This window comes from Balaenoptera borealis (genome assembly GCF_965194805.1).
Source record: "Balaenoptera borealis genome assembly, chromosome: 10".
In the NCBI taxonomy this organism is placed as follows: Eukaryota; Metazoa; Chordata; class Mammalia; order Artiodactyla; family Balaenopteridae; genus Balaenoptera; species Balaenoptera borealis.
The window spans coordinates 10451823-10475952 of record NC_138874.1 but is presented as its reverse complement, the minus strand read 5'-3'; the positions used below and the strand labels follow the sequence as shown (position 1 = coordinate 10475952).

Below are 24130 nucleotides of genomic sequence, written 5' to 3'. Positions count from 1 at the left end.
CCCAAAAGAGGGAAGGAAATGCTGAAGAATTAACAGAACTTTCTTTTTTTTTTTTTTTTTCTTGGCCGCGTCGTGCAGCACGTGGGATCCTAGTTCCCCGACCAGGGATCGAACCCAGGACCCCTGCAGTGGAAGCGCAGAGTCTGAACAACTGGACCACCAGGGACTACTGTCAATAAATACATAGTACATTTTTTTAAATTTAATACTCAAGTGGTCTAGTATTATTTTCATGTGAACTCACTGAAAATATATTGAGATCAAATGACCATCACTATGGGAAGTTTATTTCCTCTAGGAGAAACATAAATGCTAATACTTTCTATCAGCTGATGGAAAGCCACAAAGTACACTAGGGAACAATTCAAAATCTATATACAAAAAAAAACTCCATAGGCAAGAGAAATATTTTAACAATTTTGAGACTGAAATTTAATACACTTACATACATCAAAATCAAAATGGTCCTAAGCCCTAATCAAAAACAAAGAAAATTTTAATAAATAAGAAAAACCAAACAAGCAAAATAAACCAACTATGCCACAATCAGAGAGGCTGGAGCAATAGGAGAGAAAGATGGCTTGAGGATACAAAGTAATTGTCTCTCCTATCCCTTGCAACACTGAACATTTTTTGTAGTTGGTACCAGCTAGCCTGTGCCAGGTGAACCGGGTAGTCAGGCAGCGAAGAGCTACGCTGGTGTGCTTATGAGGCAAAACACAAATAAGGCATGGAGATGTGTGTGTTCTGATCATCCAGGGGGCACAACGCTTCAGTGACAGGCTGTGAGGCCATCAGAACTTGGGCTGCCATTACTGGCTGTAAGACTTTGGTCAGAGTACTTCACCTCCCACCTCCCTCCACAGTTTCCTCTTCTGTAAAGAGCTATTATGAAGATTACATAAGATAATATGTGCAGAGGACTTGGCACAGTACTAGCACGTACTAATAAGTGCTAAATAAATGGCGGTTAACATCAAACTATACATGTGCATGTTTTTGTCCTTTTGTCCCTACAAGTGATATACATGTGCACGTAAAATTAAAGATGGCACCTATAGGGACTTCCCTGGTGGCACAGTGGTCAAGAATCTGCCTGCCAATGCAGGGGACACAGGTTCGAGCCCTGGTCCAGGAAAATCCCACATGCCGCAGAGCAACTAAGCCCGGGTGCCACAACTACTGAGCCCGCACTCTAGAGCTCATGAGCCACAACTACTGAAGCCCGCATGCCTAGAGCCCGTGCTCTGCAACAAAAGAAGCCACCACAACGAGAAGCCCGCACAGTGCAATGAGGAGTAGCCCTCGCTCGCGGCAATTAGAGAAAGCCTGCACGCAGCAACAAAGACCCAATGCAGCCGAAAATAAAATAAATAAATTTGAAAAAAATGGCACCTATAAAACAGAAAGGGTGGAAAATAATTTTCACAAGGCAAGATCAAAAAAAATTACAAGTTTTAGTCCTCCATAGTGCCTACTATATATGCAAGGTACTAATGCCCTGGGGATCCAATTAAAAGTTTTTAAATCAACCACCAGCAAAAACTGGCAGATACACACATCTATCTAGTTCTCTGAAAAGTACAGCTTCATTAGGAAAGGATTTTTCTTGCATCTACAAATGTCTCTTCAATTCTGTTAGCATTTCTTAAAATTCACCCAGCTAGGCCAATGTCCATTTCAGACATTCTATAGGACCAAACAGCACACAGTGGCTACCCGCACATTCCCTTTAGCTTGCTCACTAGTGGAAAGTAAAGCAGCACTAATTTCACTGGCCAATGAAGAAAAACTAATGCAAAGAAATGAAACGATCTGTATATATGAACATATTTATCACTTATAACTGCCTGATGACCCTTTAACAACGTCATATGCCAGTAGTTGCTTCAAAGAATTAAAAGCTCTGAGCATTTGTTTTGTTTTCTCAATTTTCACATCATCATGGAACTTACATCACTTGATCCCTAGTTCACCACCTATTACTTCTGGAAATTGTACCCTTTTAATAAATGAAACATGGTGAGATCAAAACAGATGAGTAAATAAAAAGCAATCAGTTTTTCCTTGATGTTCATTTCACTTCTGAACACAGGTTTTACTGTCATATAGGTTTTACTGAACACTAAGTCTACTTTTTTTCTATTAGTCTATTCAGAGAGAATTACATATTTATCAACCCAGTAACAGAGTAACCAATGAATTTTTTAAAAGACTGAGATAATTACTGTTTCCCACTGAAGCATTAGAAATAATAATGAATAAATGAATTACCTTTAGTGGGCCCTTTATGTGGTCATCCTGAACTTCCACTGTTGAAGAATCATGTCTAAATGTTACCTAAAGATTATAAATTTAATTAGCCACCAAAAAAGAAAAAAAAGCAACACAAGCTCGTTAATGCATGAATTCATTTTTATTATGACTAATCTAAACAAACGGCTGCCTAGTTTATACAATATTTCAGTCCCTACGTAGATTAACTGAAAAATTTATTATTTAACAGACAACTTCCCAGACTAATTTACTTGACGATTTACATATCATATTTTATTCAATACTATTAGTTGTGAGTTTAATTGTATAATTTCTTTTCCTAAAAATAAGGAAAAAAGAGGTGGCGATCTTAGGCTATTAGGTACTCTACCATTTTGTGAAGGCCTTGCTTAATAATAAGCAGTAGCAAAAAACACTTACTGACAGCCAAGTATCAGGCTCAAGCATCAAACATATAATCTTCACAACAACCATATTAGGTAGGTATGATTATTCCCATTTTGTTGATAAGAAAACTGAGGAACAGAAAGTGTAAGTAACTGGTCCAAGATCACAGAACTAGTACCATGGTGGAGCTGAGATGCAAACTCAGGCCAACTAGATCCAGAACTTTACTGTACTCTCCCTTTGTATCAGCACAGAAATCAGAGAATGGGAAACCAGATGTGAGGTAAGTTAAAATAAAGGGATCAAGTTTAAATATTTAATTAGTTGGTAAAAAACAATATAGCTTCCAGTACTCCGTATAGAAAAGGTTGTTTTCCTTATACAAAGCAAGAGTTCTTACAGGGATTGAACCATTAATGTGGTCTTATCTGATATGTGTGGTGATCAATTTAGGTAACAGGGTCACAAACCAGCTATGAAAGGAGATGTCCTGTACTCACAGCATCCCAGGTGTTTCTGTCTCACACAACACACTACTACACTTTATTTAAATTATGTGTTTAGATATCTGTGTCATTCACTAGGCTGTAAGCCACTTAAGAATGGAGACCAAGTCTTAATATTAGAGTTTCAATACCTGATATAGTGCTTGGCATGTAGTAAATGCTCAATAAATGAAAACTGATGGGGAAGAAGTGTTGTTCTTCTTCCCCAGAAAAATGTATTAACTCTGAATCATAAACTAATTAAACTGATATAGAAATACACTACCTTATCTGTTGAGAAAATCATTAGCTTTGAATTATAAACAGATTTTTAGAGCAGCCCAAAAAACTAACAACAAATTTTAGATAGCCACTACTTACAAGACACACGGCACAAGGTACTGGCTGGCACTCTGTGCGATCAGCAGAAGCAGTATAGACTGTTTTCTTCCTTTCAATGACAGCAAGAAATGGCAGGACTGCTATGTGTCATTTTGCTGGTTCATTCATTACAGAGACACCCAGCTGAGATTATAAATCACAGCTAAAATCCAGTGAAGCATGGGTCCTGGAGTAAGACTGCTCCTGCCCAAAGGAACACCATTTCTAACCAGCACAAAAGTGTTATCTGTAGGCCAAGCTCTGCTAAGGAGGGTCTCTACCAGCAGGGAGAGATTTTTGTCTAATTCATGTTCAGGTGTTACATGTGCTAGCAGTAGCTCTGTCTGAAAGAGTGAGAAAACTGATAAAAAGCTTTCTCTTCATCTCTAGGATAGTAATGGCAAAAAATGAGTGCTCAGGGAACACCACTATACGAAGTCGGGAACAGGAAAGGCCACTGTAAGAGCTCATGCGCACCAAGCATGCGAAAACTAAAGATAGGGTGGGGGGCTAAGAATAGCATCCTACAGGCTTATGGTTAATTTAAAGGCCTTATCACAATGGTTCTTAACTGGCAGTGTAAATTAGAATCACCGAGGAAGCTTTTTTCAACATGTCCATGCATAAGGAAGGAACCTAAGCATACAAGCATGGAAGAAGCTCCCGAAGAGACTCTGACACGCTCCCCTGAGGTACAAAATCTCTATGGCCGGTTTAACCAGTGATGTTCAAACCAGTATTTTATGGGGTATCTGCTAATGTGGATTATAAACCCCTTGAAAATAGAGATCGGGTTATTCTCATATCCCCATCCTCCTTCCCTCCTGCAGTTTGCCACTCAATAAATAATTAACAATTATTAGGAAGATTTTTCAAGAAAAGTAGAGGATAAGGAACCAACAACTAGATCTACCATCATCAATTATAAATCACATCTCAATTTCATGGTTAAAATGGGGAGCGAGTCTTAAAACTGATGTACTATGGTAATTCCCATTCTGCCACTAATTTGCCATAATGGCCTTGGAGAAATCACTAACCCTTTACTGAGCCTCATTTTTCTTACAATAAAATTAAGGAATTAAACTACATGACTTCTAAGGTCCTTTCCAGTTCTGAAAAGCTAACAATACAAACAATACCAAGTCTGTAGCAAAATGGCGTTCAAAATACCAACTGTGATCATCTAACTTCATTCCAATTGGAATAAAATCACAAGTAATGCTTTGTTTTCAGGTATTTTTACAATCATTACTCCTAGAAACTAAAAACTCATCTTGCGAAGAAAAACATTCTTAAATATACTTACCAGTAAAAGTTTAAGCATCAAATACTAAACATATAATTTAGAAAATCTACATATACTGTACCTTGACTTTGACAAGTCTTTTTGCTGTCTTGATCTTGGCTTCACAAAAGGCTCCTCTGTATTTAGCACTCACATCAGTGCCCACTGTCAAGTAGGGAGGTTCATCAAGGGCCTAAAAATGCAAACAAATATAATTAGATTTAAACTTCCTAGTTCTTTCCCAAAATCAGACCTCAGAATGGCAGATCTAATCCTGTTCCAGCTATAAAAGTTGTAATAGATGAATGTATTGTTAACAAAAACAATCTATAAAATACTCTAACTTAAAAATAAGTAAGGGCTTCCCTGGTGGCGCAGTGGTTGAGAATCTGCCTGCCAATGCAGGGGACACGGGTTCGAGCCCTGGTCTGGGAAGATCCCACATGCCGCGGAGCAACTGGGCCCGTGAGCCACAATTACTGAGCCTGCGTGTCTGGAGCCTGTGCTCCGCAACAAGAGAGGCCGCGATAGTGAGAGGCCCGCGCACTGCAATGAAGAGTGGCCCCCGCTTGCCACAACTAGAGAAAGTCCTCACACAGAAACGAAGACCCAACACAGCCATAAGTAAATAAAATTAAAAAAAAAAAAAAACAAAAGAACCGTGTGCTCTGACATATCTCAAAATGGTTCCTTTAAAAAAAAAAAAGTAAAATACATATCATAAAGCCTATTTAAATGTACTAAAACGTACATCTATAAAAGATAAAGCCATCTTTTTTCTCTATATAAAATACATATGGTCCAAGTATATCATTCCATCCACCCCTCCAACCACCCATTCATTCAAAATTTTTTATTAAATGACCACTGAAAGAAAAGGCAGATCCTTAAAACACAGTCTAAGAAAATTTCTTTTAATATTTAGGCTATATCTTGGCAGCCACCCAAATTCAGAATAGCTTTGTTATATCCCTATCTAGACAATGCTAAGGTAGAACAGCATAAAAGGGGTGGGGGAAACCCATATGCATTCAAACTACTGATGAAAACGACATGAAGAAATCCAGTCTGAAAAATCTGAAGTAAAAAATCAGCCAAAATGTCTCAACTGCTTTGGCATGAGTTCACTGTTCACTTCCTGTCTACAATAAATATTATTTTAAGTTTCCTCACTTGTGATTTAATTTTTAATAGTCCTAATCTAGCTGCTCTTTTTATAATCAGGTACTTTTCTGCACAGGATCTATTTCTAAAGAGTTCTACTTATATTAATCAATTCTGTAGCCAAAGAAAGATTATGTAAGTAACTTTTCCCAAAGTGTTTTACAAGAAATACTAATATTCCAAGATGCTCCACCAGAAAGAAAAAGAGTTGGGAGTTTGGGAAAATCAGTTCATTGAATGAATTCCTACTCTGCCTCACCATTTCCCAATCTATTTGTCCAAAGAACTGTTTTAATTTTTTTAAGTTTTTAAATAGATTTTATTTATTTATTTATTTATTTATGGCTGCATTGGGTCTTCGTTGCTGCATGCAGGCTTTCTCTAGTTGCAGCTAGCGGGGGCTACTCTTCGCTGTGGTGCTCGGGCCTCTCATTCTGATGGCTTCTCCTGTTGCGGAGCACGGCTCTAGGCGCACGGGTTTCAGTAGTTGTGGCATATGGGCTTCAGCAGTTGTGGCTCGCAGGCTCTAGAGCACAGGCTCAGTAGTTGTGGCGCACAGGCTTAGTTGCTCCGTGGCATGTGGAATCCTCCCGGACCAGGAATCAAACCCGTGTCCCCTGCATCAGCAGGCAGACTCCTAACCCCTGTGCCACCAGGGAAGCCCCCAAAGAACCTTTCTTAAATTAACATCTATTAACATCCTGCAGAAATTCCACAGACCGTAAGGTGGAAAATGCTGTTATACAGCAATAAATAATGAATGTATCAATTTCATTTGGATCTTAAAATAAATTCATCCCTAATAGTTGTGGCTAATACACCTAGAAGAGATTTATCTCAAAAAAAGAATTCTAATGCTATAACAAAAGTGACCATAAATATATCAAACAATTTTAATAACTTTTTGAAAGGTGGGGAGGTATCACAAACCAAAACAAGGGTGCAACAACTAGAAGTATCAGGTCACCCTCCTTAATGGCCATTTGCCTCACATTCTATGTATTTCATGAACAGTATTTTTTTTAAAAAACCCTCAAAACATATCAAGTATATGATTTCTTAAATCTACTTAGGAAAATGCCTATATTTCAATTTATTTATGCCATAACAGAAGTGTACCCTCATAGAAAGATAATCATTTCTGCATTATTACTTTTAAAATCTGTTGATATCATTAATTAACTACGATTTGATAACTTTGTACTGCTCTTGCACCTAAAGTTAATAAATGCATTTCTACTTTACAGATTAGCCCTCTTAAAATATCATCTTCCCAGGTCAAAATTTTGAATAAATTCCAGACAAGCTAGTGGCTTTATTTTAGCAAGCATATGAAAGGGACTCACAGCACTTCACCCAGAAATTTTAGGAAAATTTCCAAAAGATACCAATCCACTTTGTGGTTCAATTGGTATTGTGTGTTACTGCTAGACAAGCCCAAATGGAGGGGCACTCTTCATGACCATAAGGTTCATTACTCTCCACAACTTGCAACCTCTCCCATTAACACTTCCTGCCTTACTAGCCAGTAAAATTCTGAAATGTAGAACCAGAAATTCTGAAATGTAGAAGAGAAAAAGAGATCATCTAAAAGTGCATGTTTGTGCCTACTCAGGAACAAATAAATATTTAAGAAGTGATAAGCTTTTTAGGTACTTTTATTATAGAGAATTTTGAACCAAAAAGGGGCGGGGGGAATAGGATAGTAATATATTTAGACTACTAGTATACAGAAACCCATTTATGTTTTCTTTTCATTAATATTCAATATCAAACACTGGCAACATTCCAACCCTAGCAAACTATAAACATGCTTAACGAACAGACTTATTCATCTTGAATTTGAGAAAGGGAACTTTCCCCCCAAAACTAAGCCCCATCCTACATCCTTACTAACATGAAAATCCATGTTGACAGAAAAGAGTAATAATTAGCTCAAATATCACGAGGGCAAATTATTATTTTTGAAGGGTAATATTTTCCTTCCTTCAAGCTAGAACACATGAAAAGGAATCAGCAAGGTATATAAAGTAAACGTCTGTTACAAAAATACTTGCAAAGGGAAGCCAAAGTCTAACAAAAACCTGCTAAATACATTGTTAGAGCAGGGTTAATTTCTCAAAAAGAGCATAGGAAAAGCAAAGGTCTATGTTCTGATCTTAATTTCTGCCTGTATTTTTTTTTTTTGGTATCATCTTAGGTAAGTTACTTTTCTGTCCCTAATTTCTCATCATTAGATGAATAAAATAATCTGAATTCTGTATACATTTGTTTAACATGCCTATGTCAAAGGACTAAGGTTATTACAAAGATGGTCAGAATAGGATACTCTGAGACACATAATTGTCTAGAAGTGAAACTATGCTAACCAAAGTATGAATTTCTACAGAAAAAAACAAATGAAACTCACAACCTACATGGTCATATCTGTGTATGTAATTTTAGCAGACCATAAATTATCACTCTATCATTAGTGTAATGTGAGACTAATATAGCACAGTTTTTGAAAGCAAAAGACAAGGTCCTAATCCCAGCTCTATTCCTTATGCTAACTACATGAGTCTTCATAGGCTACTGAACCTCCCTAAACTTTAGTTTCCACAACAGGAAAATGGGGCCAGTATTAGAAAGTACAGAAGTATTTAACTATTCACAATTACTATTATGAAACACTGAGTGTGGGCAAATAAGCCATTAAACCAATGTAAATTCAGAATTGGCACCTCCTCCTTTTTTCCTTTTTAAAATGGGAAAGGCAAAACCTCATTTTAAATGATTGCCCACCGTTAAGTCAGTGTAAAAAGAAAGTTAAACCACTTTTCTCACTTTTTCAACTAATGTCAATACTCCTCAGAATACAATATTTTTTAGCATTAAATCTAATGAGAACATAATACAGGATAATTAGTACTATGTATATGTCTTTAAAGTATTATACTTTTTCTACTTCTAGAAATGCAGAAATAAAAATATATACGTTATACTATATGTATAGAAAAAACATACATATTAAAGATAAAAACAACTGTTGAAGAGGGATTAACCTATGAGAAAGGGAGTGGAAAGGAGGGGTATGTATATAAAAACATTTTATCCAAAGTATGTCTTCCTGTTTTTTTTCTAAAAAAAAAAAAAGGTTCCTTTTTGTTTTTTACAATTGGCATGTAGCCTTTGCTTTTTAAAATGTATACTAAGGAACATTTCAAACTTATAAAAAAGAAGACAGAACTGTACAGTAACTCCCCTATATACTCATAATGTGACTCCCACAATTATCAACTCAATTATAATACTCAAAGTATGGGATTATGGGTTATTTTGAACGTTCGTATTAATACTTGTCTATATTCTCCAGTGCACTTGGAATGACTCTATTAATGAGAGTCAGTATAATACAGTAATTAAGAGCACAGGCTCTTGAATTAGATGCTTAGGTTCAAATCTACCACTTAGTAGCCAGATGACCTTGCCTCTGGATATAATGAATAGTGACTATCTCACAGGGATGAAGACTGAAACGCTTGCTACATGTAAAGTGCTTATTAGAACAGACCCCAGCATACAATACCAAATAAAGGCTGTTATTATTACTCAATAATCTGGGGTACAATTGTGAGTTTAAAAAAAATTTGAGTCCTACACCAAAGAGATCCCACATAAACAGAACAGATGCCAGTATAATTGTGTATACGGGGGGAGGGGTGTTTCAAATATTATCCCCCTATTCAATTCAGAAATAAAGTAATCAAGTTGAATTCTAGTAGCAAGAGAGATAAAGTGTTTGTGGGGACGCTCCATAAAGTCTATCACAGTCTTTTAGTGTGGCAGAAAGACAAAATCAAGACTATACACACCTATTCTGAGGCTACTGTACTGTGATCCAGTGCAGAGATATACAAAGAATCATGCCAGCAGGTTTACCAAGATTGCTTTGACCAACACCAACCCTGTTAGGTGTATGTACATGTATATCACCAGGGGAAAAAAAACAACAAAACTCTTACCTTCTCTTTGTTCTGCTTTTCTGATTTTGGTCAAAAATACAGACCATCTCAGAGGCTAAAATAAAATGTTCTTATATAGCACCTCCATGCCAAAAAAGAAATTAAACTACTATATTACCATCCCTTTGTTTAGCAAACATAACAGTTTTCCAGTTGTCAAGGCAACAATTACCTCATACTTATCCCAGCATTGCTTAAACAATTATTTTTCTAGTCAATCTACCAAATGTCCTAACTGGCACCTAAAAACCATTGAATTCCATGGAAATACTAAAAGCGTAAGCAATTTTTAAATTAGATATTGGTGGATAATAATCCTTCAAGAAGCCAAAATGCCATGGAAATATATAAGTACCCAAATGAATCAACAGTAATCTCTAATGTGCCTTGGGCTACAGTACACCAAATATACAAGTTTCAGAAAGGTAACAGTTGAATGAATGCTTCAAATGGCTAATGCTGACACTGCCTAAGAAATATTCAGTTATTCAAGATCTATTTTTTAAAAAGCAAAACATGCTAGATGACATTTTATTGAGGTAGGTTTTTAAAAACAGTAAGCATTCAAATTGGTTACTAAGGCAGTGCCAATGCAGCCAAGAGAATCAGAACGCAAGATATTAAATTTGATGCTAAAATCCTCACTAAATAAATGCATTTAAACTCACAGTGTGACAACAAAGCTATGAAAACAATCTTTTTGTTTATGACAATCCCAAGGAGGCATTAAAACAATCATGCAGATAATTCCAACAGATGAATGAATGAAAAACGCATCTATATGCCTAAGGGGACATCATTTTAAAACTACGCTTAAAACTAAAACACGTAATTTTTTAGGACATACCAAAAAACGAGTACATTGAGGAAAATAAGAAAACTGTGCAATCTAACTTTAAAATCTTCTCTGGAACCATTCCCTCTCCTCCTTTTCATGTCGCTTTAAGGACATGGGGTAGTGAGGGGTGAGTACTGGGGACAGGAGCTAAGGGACAGATGCTGAGTATACAAGGTGGTGAGGAGGAGGCTGGGGGAGCCACGTGGAAGCACAGGCAGGCTCTGTGGCTGAGAACGTTCTGGGAGCTAAGCAGGGACAGAGGAAATGAGCAGCAGGGTTGGAAGATTTGTTACAGTGGCCAAGTAAGTAAACTGAATGATCAAGTAAGTAAATATACTGAGGATAGTTGGGGCCATTTTTCTCACTGACAAAGAAATTTAAAAGGAAGGGGCAAGGCTAAAAAGAAGTCTAAGGTATTGGAATGGAATTAGAAATATGAATTCATGGCTGTATTACATATATACAACATAGATATTATATATATACATATGTATTATATATACACACACAAAAATGAACACGTAGTTATAGATGTATATGTGTATGTGCATATATATTTGTATGTCTGTGTGTGTGCATATATACATCCATATATTTTCCTAACTCTCTCCACTAAGAACAACTGACAGCTCAACTCTGACTACTCTTACTTCTTTGATTTTCAGGCTCCCCAAGTGGGAAACAAGAGCCACTCTACCACTTCCCTGGCGGCATTTGATTCCTCTGACATGGAAACAGAATCAATGTGTTAAATGAAAATGTCAGAAGTTGAAAAACAAAAAAAACAAGAAGCATATCAGTGGCGTATATCCTGATTTCTAAAACCCATCCTACATTAAAAGGAACCAGGAATCCTTGGAGAAATGGCTAATTTCAAAGTTGGGCAGGGAAAGTACAAGAAGAATGTAAAATATCTTGTGCCAGAAAGTAAGGAAATGCTCAAAAAATAATGCAGACATTTCAAAGGCACACAGGAGCCACCCTGAAGGGCTACTACTGGCCAAACGGGGGGAAAGTTTGAGCATCAAAAAAAAAATATTGGTTGTCCTGATATCCTGTTAGGGATGTATGTGTATGTCAAAACTGAATGACTCGGGGCTTCCCTGGTGGCGCAGTGGTTGGGAATCCGCCTGCCAATGCAGGGGACACGGGTTCGTGCCCCAGTCCGGGAAAATCCCACATGCCGCGGAGCTGCTAGGCCCGTGAGCCACAACTACTGAGCCTGCGCGTCTGGAGCCTGTGCTCTGCAACGGGAGAGGCCGCGACAGTGAGAGGCCCGCGCACCACGATGAAGAGTGGCCCCCACTCGCCGCAAGTGGAGAAAGCCCTTGCACAGAAACGAAGACCCAACACAGCCAAAAATAAATAAATGAATTAAAAAAAAAAACAAAAACTGAATGACTCAAGATGTGTGTATTCTACTGTAATTTATATAATAAATTATATAATTTATATAATAAATTATAACCCATTCAGTAAAACTCGCATCCCTGAGTCCATATTGACAAACACATGAATGAATGATGAATAAATAAATAAATGCAGGAAAAGGAAAATGCAGAAGGAAGAAAGCTCTTCCTTACAGTAAAATGTTAATAAATATAGCAGGAATGATGGAAACAGAGAATCACCTTTCGGCAGCCATCATGAAGGTGACTGATTTCACAGAGTTCTCAATAGATCCTAAACTGATGAGTGAAGGTTTGATGAAGAACAGGATACTGGCATATTCCTGGAATACTATTCAATTATCAGTGGTGGAATGATGTGATGCACTGAGGACAAAAGCACATCGTTTTTGTGGTATACCTGGCAAGAATAACTTTGACAATGAGAAAAATTAGATCTACAGAATGTAAGGTCTGTATTCCTTAAAACTCCAAAGGACATGAAATATAGGGAAAACTGGGAGTTTCAAACTGAAGCAGTCTGAAGAGACGTGATAATCAAATACAACGTGTATTCCTGGATTGAGCATAGGTCAGAAAGGAAAAAGAGACATTAGGAGAGTTGGTGAAATTTAAAAGGGGCCTGAGAATAGGATGGTAGTATCATACCAATGCTGATTTCCTGATTTAGATGGGTGAATGCAGAATAGGTAGAATAGTGTCCTTTTTGTTGGGGAGTATTTAGGGATGACAGGACATCATGTCTTCAGCTTGCTCTTAAAAAAGTCTGAAGATAATAAGAACAGGTACATATATCTGTATACATACATAGATTATATGAATTCTTTGTACTGTAAATTTGAAATTACATGAAAATAATTTTTAAATAGTGTATATTTATTAGGCATGTGCATATTTTTTCTATGAATTGCTCATTTATGTTCTTTACCTGTCTGAGTTACTAATTTTTTTTAAACTGGATTATAAAAGTTCTTGCATATTAAAAAAAAAAATCAACCCTTTCCCCTAAACACAAAAATCTTCTCTGGATGGTACACATATTTCTTAGTTTTCTTCCTAAAATTTAAGTCACTTTGAGGAATGGAACTACTAATTATTTATAAGTAAATTTTAGACCCACATCTATTAACCAGAGAGATACCTACATATTCACAGATATTAACAGAGGAGTGGCTGCATATTCCTGGAAACTTAAATAACTCACAAAAGACATTTTAACTAGAATGTTCATCATCAGCAAAGAGGTAAGAGAGAAGTATATTAGGAAAGACATTTATTAAGTGCCTCTTGTATTTAAAACATTTTTCTATGTGCCAAAAAAGCAAAGGCACTTTTAACACAAAGGTAGTCAATTTATTTTGTCCTCAAAAGAGGTTAAACTTATTTGTAATCTTGCTAGTGAGATCAGAAAACCTTATTCAAGGGACTTCCCTGGTGGCGCAGTGGTTAAGAACCCGCCTGCCAATGCAGGGGACCCGGGTTTGAGCCCTGGTCCAGGAAGATCCCACATGCCACGGAGCAACTAAGCCTGTGCGCCACAACTACTTAAGCCCGTGCGCCATAACTACTGAAGCCCGCACGCCTAGAGCCCGTGCTCCGCAACAAGAGAAGCCACTGCAATGAGAAGCCCGCGCACCGCAATGAAGAGTAGCCCCCGCTCGCCGCAACTAGAGAAAACCCGCGTGCAGCAACGAAGACCCAACACAGCCAAAACTAAATAAATAAATAAATTTATTTTTAAAAAAAAAACCTTATTCAAATGAATCTGCATTAGCATAACATCATTCTCAGAACCTACCTTGCTTATTTATAATATTTAAACTTTAATAATCTGGAAATTAGTGGTGCAGCCAGTTCAAAAATCAGAAGCACAAAGAAAAACCATAAACTGGCATTGTTATGATTTATATCTGGCCATGTGGACTTGCGGTTTGGGTCTTGGTTCACTGGCTCTCCGGATACAAGCCATCTCCTATTTGTTACGTGATTTCAGAATGGTTGCTGTCTACTTGAACTGCTCAAGGTACAGATTGAGCCCCTGGCAAATTTGGAACCAGAGACCCTGGCAAATTTGGAGACCTTGGAACCAGAGAGACTGCAATTCATGTACTTAATAACTATCTGTCTTTGGGTATGTCACCCCACCAGTTTGGTTTTTGGCTTCTTCTCTGTAGACTGATCTTGCAAGGTGCTTGCAAGTTTTAAATTAAATTAGGTAGCATATTTAGAATCTTTAGGAGACTGACAGGTCCTGAGTAAACACTTGGCAAACATTAGATTAAACCACATGAAATTGCTATTTTTCATGAATCAAAAAAAGGTCAAATATTGGCAATTTTATATTCGGTTCAATCTCATACTGATTTTCTCCATTTCTTTCAAGCAGGTGGGAAACGACAGACCAACACCCAAGAAACATAAAAGTCCTGTTCCACAATCTGCTCAGACTCTGCTCCTGCTCTACTGCCCATGAGCAAGACACAGCTTTGCACCACCAATCACTCTGTAGCTCACAGGACTCCACCTATGTATATTTCCTCCTGTGGCCAGAGGACTAGGCCTCACACAGAGATCTGGACCCCTTATACCACTAATGGAGCTACGGCTATTTTCCCACTTGATGGCTGTGTGGTCCACCAACCAAGCTTTTGTTCAGTTTTATATTCTCAAGAATATGACCTTGGGAATTCCCTGGCAGTCCAGTGGTTGGGGCTCCATGCTTTCACAAGCCATGCCGCCAAAAAGAAAAAAAAAGAGTATGACCTTGAAAGAAGCCATCAAAAGGAAACAGTAACCTCCAATCGTTTGAAAATCTATCCATTCTTTGTCTAGTGACCAAAAGAAATTGACCTGTGGAGTATGTAGGTAATAAATATTCTAAGTCACAGAATTCACTCTAACTTCAGAGCCCTCATGTATTAACCCCTTTAGTAACCAATGCTACAATACTCATTGCCATGCTATATACTGGCTTTGCTTGTCCCAAATGGATACAAACATTCTGTAAAGGTAAAAGTCTCACACGGCATTTCAGTGATTTATATCTGTCGTCTCTCCTGGATTGAGCAACTTAAGGCAGAAATAGCATCCTTATTTATCTTTGGATGTCCTGGTCTTAGAATTGCACCTACATATAGGAGGAATTCAGGAATCATTTACCGAACTGAAAAAGTCAGGCATTAGTTAAGCCCTGCTAAATGAGATTTCTCTTAAGGTAAAAATTTTTATATTTCAAAAACACCTTATATTGGGAGGCATCTTATATATTGAGAATTCAAAAGCATGAGCTCTGGAATCAGAGTATCTGGGTTCAAACTCCACATCTGTGATGTACTAGCTAGGTGACCTTTGGGACATGGTCTTTAAGTTCTCTGAGCCTAGCTTCACATTTGTAAAGTGGGGTTGATAACAGTAATATAATAAACATATAATATGTATTTATATATATCATAAATAAATTATATAATATAAACACATAATAAAGTTGTGACCTTGTTATACATAAAATGTCATATGCTGATATATCTAAAATGCGCTTTATAACTTCTCAGATGACCAAATTTTTACAGTGAAAAAAAGTCCACATAGTCTCATAAAGAATAAGTTGTGACAAGCCCCCACTACTAGATTATTTCTCTTAACAAAGAGCTATGTTCCGGCAATACACTTTGCTGACAAGAAGTGGACTATACAGATTGCCAGCCATCTATCTGATCCAAACTGTGCCAAAGCAGTTCTCTCTCCTAAAAATTCAAAGCTGAAATGCTAATCAAATTGTTAGTAGAGCAAGGTGATACAGCCTGTGTTAGCCATTTTCTGGCATGCGTAGGGAGAAGGAGAGAAAACCGGTCTGTAACGAGAGAGAGGAAGAGCGATAAAAAGAACAAACAAACATGCAGAGAAAAAAAGGGACACATGCGAGACTGTGTCCTTAGAGTCACTGAGAGAACCGCTAGCCTTAGTTCCTGTTAGCTTTCCAAAACTTAAATCTCTCCTCAAACCTGACTGGACTTTCTGCTTGTGGGTATTCAGTATCCATAAAATAAATTCTCTTTTCTGCTTTCGATAATCTGAGGTGGCTGCTATTACCTGTAACCAAAAGAGCCTTAATTAAAACCCATCAGAAACGTATCTAAGAAGACATAAAATGTAATTGCAATTCTACAAACATTTACTGAACATCCACAATGTCCTGGGATATTTAGGACTTAGATCCTATTCATACAAATATTAAACCAATTCCAGTTTAAAATTTTAAGCTAAATTGTCACAATATACAAAATCCTAGAAGATCAATAAGGAATAATGAAATATGGACCTACAAAGTAAAAAGAGATTTCTTATGGCAATTCAAACTTTATTATTTAATACAGAAATATTTGTAATGAATGTTTAAGATGTGAAAGAAACATCATAATAAAGCATTCTTGAGATTACTGCCAACTGTAAAACTCCCAACACCACTGACCCTGCTTCCTCCACAGAGGAAACCATTATTCTGTACATTTTGGTTACCCTTCCCATGGAAAAACCAGATTTTTAAAAAAGCTATTCAAGGTCATCAGGTCACTATTACAGCATTAGTAGCATCAAAAGACAGCAGTAAAAAAACAACCTCTGGTTCTCAATTTTTAAAAATCAACTTATAAGCCTTTTCTATATAGGTCTGGCCCTACACTCTTATCAGCTTATTAAAAATATATTTATACTTAAAAAAGTTTCTGTTTTCAACAGACTTTTCTCCTTTTTCCACACATATTTTTCAAAACTTAGAAGTATCTTACCAAATCAGAAGAAAAAAACAGAGCATTAACCAGGAAGAAAGCAGGAATAGGGAATTCCCTGGCAGTCCAACAGTTAGGACTCGGTGCTTTCACTGTCGGCGCCCCGGTTTTATCCCTGGTTGGGGAGCTAAGTTCCCACAAGCCTGGAGGCACAGCCCAAAAGAAAAAAAAAAAAAGGCAGGAATAATAACTGCTCAAGAAAATACTAAGTGAATGAATGAACGAATGAATCAATCAATCAAACCAAATCAAAATTGAACTGCCAGTAGGCAGTTCCTGGCTAGGTCTCCAGAATATACAAAAAACAAAAGTTTTCCTGTCTTCAAAAAGTCATTATCTAGTTGAAGAAAATCAGCAAAAAAAACCAAATCAATGTTTAAAGATAAAAGAATTTTCCCCCTACAAGTTCAAATTAATCTATTTATTTATTCACTTGTTTTTTTATATTCCATTTATAAGTGATAATATGCAGTATTTGTCTTTGTCTGGTTTATTTGATTTAGCATAATGCCCTACAAGTTCAGCCATACTGTCAAAAAGAATTTTTTTTTAAGTAATTCTTCAAGGTCTGTGACACTGAGAACACTTAATTGGACACATTTAATACTGTATATTCCAGCTAGCATGATTTGGATTGGGGCTGGGGAGTTGCCAAAGCCTTTAAAATTAAAATCTCAGCAACCTAAGTGTCCATCATTGGATGAATGGATAAAGAAGATGTGGCACATATATACAATAGAATATTACTCAGCCATAAAAAGAAACGAAATGGAGGTATTTGTAGTGAGGTGGATGGAGTTAGAGTCTGTCATACAGAGTGAAGTAAGTCAGAAAGAGAAAAACAAATACAGTATGCTAACACATATATAATGGAATCTAAGGGAAAAAAAAAAAAAAGGTCATGAAGAACCTAGTGGCAAGACGAGAATAAAGACACAGACTTACTAGAGAATGGACTTGAGGATATGGGGAGGGGGAGGGGTAAGATGTGACAGGGTGAGAGAGTGGCATGGACATATATACACTACCAAATGTAAAATAGATAGCTAGTGGGAAGCAGCAGCATAGCACAGGGAGATCAGCTCGGTGCTTTGTGACCACCTAGAGGGGTGGGATAGGGAGGGTGGGAGGGTGGGAGACGCAGGAGGGAAGAGAAATGGGAACATATGTATATGTATAACTGATTCACTTTGTTATAAAGCAGAAACTAACACCCCATTGTAAAGCAATTATACTCCAATAAAGATGGTAAAAAAAAAAAAAAAATCTCAGAAACCACAAAACTAATTTGATCCACAATTCTGAAAGATTGCAATATGAAAAAATTAACTCCTAGTCTATTAATCTACTAACTATTCTTTTCTTACTGAACTGAATACTTATTGAATAATTTATCTAAGTTCTTGTTAACCATAGTGTATATATTTCATTATAATACAAAGTTAGATACTTGAAACCGCTCTAGGAAAACAGTAAATTTATTTAAAGAATGAAATCATAATAATATATGGTCCTTGCCTCCTATGGAGTCTCAATTTGTATTAAAACTATCACTAAAACTGGAAAGAACTTTCCAATACATCTCATCAAAAGAATTCTTTTATTACAGGTTATTAGTCTACAACACAAGATAAACAGTGATACTAACATAAGTGAGACTTTTTAAATACCTTATATTTAATGTGTGAATATTTTAGAGATTTTTTTTTGTTTTGTTTTGGGTTTTTCTCCTGATCATCATCCCAGCATCCTTCAAGTTTTTAATGGCGGCATCAAATGGCTTTACTTGGTTAGCTACTTCTGCCATACTCTATCACACTAAACGGAGATTCTGCTAGTTGCTGAGGATATCTATTCACTTAGCACCTAGAGAAACAATTTTCTCTAGGTGTAGAGAAATAGGTGTAGAGATATATACTTAGGTCAAAACTCTATCTCCTGACTCTCCACAGGCACCTAGTCTTACTGCTAGATCACACTGGCAGTCTTCTGGGTCACCAGAAATTATCATTCCACTAGAGCCAATATCCAATAGTTCCTCCCACATTTTAAGAACTGAGTATTTCCCCTTCCCCACAGCACAGCTATTTAAAGTAAATGAACACAAGGTATCATTAGTGAAGGCAGGTAGGAGGGGGTCACACTACATACAGGGATATACAACAGGCCCTCCAGGGTACTCAGTCTTGCCTTTTTTCAATGGGCTCTGAGGCTCTTGCCTTCTTTCAACAGACTCAATCTCAAGGCACTATAACAGGATAGCTTACATCAGATTTTCATTATTAAACCTGGATTTTAAAAAAAACTATACCAAGCGAATTACTAGGTTGCTTATCAACCTAGGGATCCCACGTAGATCAGAACATTCTCAGAATTTCATTATCAAACCCGCCCTGCCATCTTTTATGATGACCATGCCCACCTTGCCACCAGCTATAAACTCTGCCAACTTATGATTCTCTGACTCCACTGAAGTCATGAAACATATTTCAATGGCATTCCCTTCCATAAAGCAGTCCCAGCTGGAAAGAAAAGCCAATAAAGACCTTAAATTCTAGCATTTCGCTTGCTAATCCATTTTCCCCAAGAAAATATTAAAGAGAGAATCCACTGGACTGTGATTACCCCGGTGACATGATAAATTCCAAGTGGTGTGGGGAAGATTCACTGAGCACACAAAACATAAGAAATCTTTTATTTCCCTTAAAAAGATGGACTTCCCTGGTGGCGCAGTGGTTAAGAATCCGCCTGCCAATGCAGGGGACATGGGTTCGAGCCCTGGTCTGGGAAGATCCCACATGCCACGGAGCAACTAAGCCCGTGCGCCACAACTACTGAGCCTGCGCTCTGGAGCCTGCGAGCCACAACTACTGAAGCCCGCATGCCTAGAGCCCGTGCTCCGCAACAAGAGAAGCCACCGCAATGAAAAGCCCGCGCACCACAACAAAGAGTAGCCCCCGCTCACCGCAACTAGAGAAAGCCCGCGTGCAGCAACGAAGACCCAACGCAGCCAAAAACAAATTTAATTAATTAATTTTTAAAAAAAGATAATAAAGTAGGCTTTTCTAATACCATTTCTTATGTTGATATACATGAGCCTGTGTGTCCTATGAACGTCCTGAGAGAAAAGCAGCAGGTGCACAACACACAGGAGTTGACAATAGTGCCATCACCTGTTCACTCACTTCCAGCATATTGTGTTAGGTATGCTCACACATGTAAATTCTACAGATTACATTATGCTTGTTTACATGAATTTGTGGATTATGTTATAAACTAGAAAAGAGGTTTTTAAAGTGTGTCCCCAGGAACAACGGCATCAACGTCACCTGGGAACTTGTTAGAAATTCAAATTCTCAGGCCCCACTCCAGGCATCTTGAATTATAAACTCTGGGGGAGGGAATCAGCAATCTGTGTTTTAACAAGTCTTCCAGAGAACTCTGATGCACCCCACAGTTTGAAAACCAATGACCTAGAGGTTACTTCTCTAGGAACTTGTAATAGATATATTCAGCAACTAACAGACTCTCTGCTTGGTTTCCTGACCAATATAGTATGGGGCATTATGGCAGGAACGGCCAAAGTAAAAGCAATTTGGGGAATTATGGCTACCATTTAAAGACTTGAGAGATGCCAGGATGGTAATTATGAAAAAAACAGATAACATACACACAGAATGAAATAATACAATGAAAGCAGACTCATTTAAAATAGTATAATATCGGGACTTCCCTGGCAGTCCAGAGGTTAAGACTCCACACTTCCAATGCAGGGGGTGCGGGTTCGATCCTGGTCAGGGAACTAAGATTCTATATGCGGCGTGGCGCAGCCAAAAAATTTAAAAATAAAAATAAATAAATAAATAAAAATAATATAATATAGAAAAGTGGCTTAAGAAGGTTCTAGCAAATAAATCAGAATCTGAGATTAAACTATCAATGCAAAAATTAAAAACTAAGAAAAGTGAAAGCTAAAACTTCTCTACAGAAAAGAGTTAACACAGCAGGCCTGACTGCTATTTTTGGCCTACTTGCAAGATTGGCCCTTGGATGGCATCTGGGAAGTTATGGGAACTTGAATTTCGGGAGGGTTCCCACAATTAATTGATAAGAGTGGCTCACTGCGCCTAAACTGTATATACAAATAATACAGTTTATGCTGAACATCCGCTTTGATTCCCAGAGTGGAGAATTTGGATATGTGCCCGGTGTGGGGCTTCTATGTGACTAGCCCCCAGTAAAAACCCTGGGTGCTGTGTCTCTAACATGCTTTCCTGTTGGCAACAGTTGCGAAATGTTGTCACAATTCATTTCTAGAAGAATTAAGCATGCCCTGTGTGACTACTGAGCAAAGACTCTGGAAGCTTGCACCTGGTTTCCCCAAGACTTCACCCCAAGCATCTTTTCCTTTTGCTGATTACGCTTGGTATCCTTTTTGTTGTAAAAAGTCACAGCCTAAGTGCAACTATACACCGAGTCCTGTGAGTTCTCTCAGCCAATTACCAAACCTGGGGGGGGGGGGGCCTTGAGGACTCCTGACACACTCTCTTACTTCAATCATGAGCTCTTTGACAGTCACATAACAGGGTTAAAAACACTGACAAGCCCACCAAATCTGACGTTTATACTATTCTTACTTGATCCGTTCATAAAAGAAAAGATTTTAATATTATTTAATTTCCATTTTCTTATTCTTTTTAACATATCTAGTAAGTGTACCTTGAATTACATGCTCAGTCCTTGGCCAGTGAAGGGCAGGGCATCTACACTGACAGTCCATTAAGGGAAAGTGGCACGCTGTTGACAAATGAAGGATGACCACTGAAATCAGGCTCCTTGGCAAACACAAAATTTACTTCAAGGATATTGGGAAAGCACCTCAAGGAGGACAGTTATGACCTCTCAAAGTTCAAACTAAGTTACAAAAAGCCCTGAGTAACTTCTAGTTGTTAGTTTATATGTTAAGACATAAAAACAGAAAAAAAACAAAGTGGTTTCAAACGTGAGCCCAAAATAAAGTCACAGACTCTACAGATTGAAGGGATGACTTGCCATCATACTACTTCTCACCAAGGCATCTCTACACAGCATGCCGCCAGGTGAGCAGGAGTTATTATTTAACTCAGTGGTCGGCAACTCTAGGGAGGCTGGGTAATATCTAACAAAACTCTATTCTTTACACCATTTAAAAGACCAAGGAGAAATGCTAGAAATATTAGAGATAGACAAACAAAGAGAAAGTAATGTATTACTAATCCTGTTAGATATCAATATTATCAATAATGGAATAATTTTCAGGCACCAAAATGGTCTTTAAAACTTTCCTATTTGGGGTAAAATATTGGCCTAGGGATATATACCATGATTCAGGAAACGGGGGAATCTAGTATGGAATAAAGACAAACACTGAAATACTAGAATTTAGTGGCATATTTGGAGGAATTAAAATCATCAAAAACGCAATCACTACGTAAAGCATAATGGTGCCTAATAATGGTCGGCCCTTAACACTGCGACATCATATGAAACTGTTTACAGCCTTGACTTTACCTACTCATATCCTCAACAGGCGAAGTTTTTTACATGGTCTAGTAAACCCAAGACCTTACTTTAGCACTGCACTGATTTTATCCCTCACTGCTGCCTCTAATTCATAGAAGGTAATATTTTCCACTAGATTACTCCAGAGAACACAACCAGCTAAAGGCAACCTTCTGTTTGGTAGACTTTGGGATAACAGTTTGTAAATTTAGTCAACACAAAAATTAGTTCCATGGGTGTGTCAGACTTTGGAAGCACAAGTAGGTGAACCAAGGTGCTGTGAACAATGGATGAAGACTACTTTATATACAGGCATAGTCATCCTGGAAGTCATAAAAGTGTTTCTGTAGGTCTCTGAAGACCCGGCAATTAAAGACAGAATTTTTAGAGATTATATGTACAAATACAATAAAGCTTGTGCTTTCAACAGACCCAAAAAAGTCTAAGAATTTCTACTGCAGAATGGCTTTTCATAAAGGTTACCTAATTAAAATGGGAAAAAGGGAGAGAACAAGAAAGCTTTGAAATTAATCAGATTTAACCAGACATGGAAATATTTACTACCTTAGATATTATTTAATATTATTACAAAATAATACATTTGACACCACATCTTTCAAGGCACATTCATTTCTTTTTTGTTGCTGTTCTTGTTTTGGGTTTTTTGGGGTAATATAGTCATTTTTTAAAATTTAATTTCATTTTTTTATTATTTATCCAGCAGGTTCTTATTAGTTATCTACTTTATACATATTAGTGTATACATGTCAATCTCAATCTCCCAATTCATCCCACCACCACCACCCCACACGGCACTTTCTCCCCTTGGTGTCCATACGTTTGTTCTCTACATCTGTGTCTCTATTTCTGCCTTGCAAACCAGTTCATCTGTACCATTTTTCTAGATTCCACATATATGCATTAATATACAATACTTGTTTTGGGTCATTTGTAGAGACGTGGATGGACCTAGAGACTATCATACAGAGTGAAGTCCTAAGTCAGAAAGAGAAAAACAAGGCACAATCATTTCTATCCAAAAAAACAAAAAACCTCTGTAGGCAATAGGAAAGGTACTATTATTGCCCACTGGTAATTTATTTTACAAAGAGAGACAGAACTTTAAGTGGTTTTAAGGTCACAACTAATCAGAGGCAGGAAAAGAGCTTAAACCCAGATTTCTGCTCAATGTTATTCCATGCTGCCTATCAGGTAGTAACAACCTATCAACATTTTAAAATTTATCTATAACGAATATATAAATTAAACTGATCTACCCATTTAGGAGCCAATGTTAAAAATGGTTAAAAGAAAAATTATTATTAACAACTACTCTAAATACACACACACACACACACACACACACACACACACACACACACACTCACACACAGAGGTAAAGACGTAAAAGGATATAATAAATGTTAACAGCAGTTATCTCTGCAATGACTGAATTATGGGTAATCTTTTTCCTGTCTACTTTTCTATTTTTTCCATATTTTCTATGAGTTTTTTATAACCAGAAACCAAATAAAATGCTTATTTTTATTATGAAGTTATTAATATGAAACA

At 37.3% G+C, this 24130-nt stretch overlaps 1 protein-coding gene across 6 annotated transcripts in view; it reads right to left on the bottom strand.

Moving 5' to 3' along the window:
• The window catches only part of ARID4B (AT-rich interaction domain 4B), a 127455-nt gene that overhangs the window by 73365 nt on the left and 29960 nt on the right, over nt 1–24130 (bottom strand). For all 6 annotated transcript variants that reach the window (XM_082407574.1, XM_082407575.1, XM_082407570.1 and 3 more), the window contains exons 3-4: nt 4901–5011; nt 2275–2340 (exon numbers count right to left, since the gene is read on the bottom strand). In XM_082407574.1, the coding sequence (XP_082263700.1) occupies nt 2275–2340; nt 4901–5011 (177 nt within the window). The remainder of the gene's footprint in view (nt 1–2274; nt 2341–4900; nt 5012–24130) is intronic.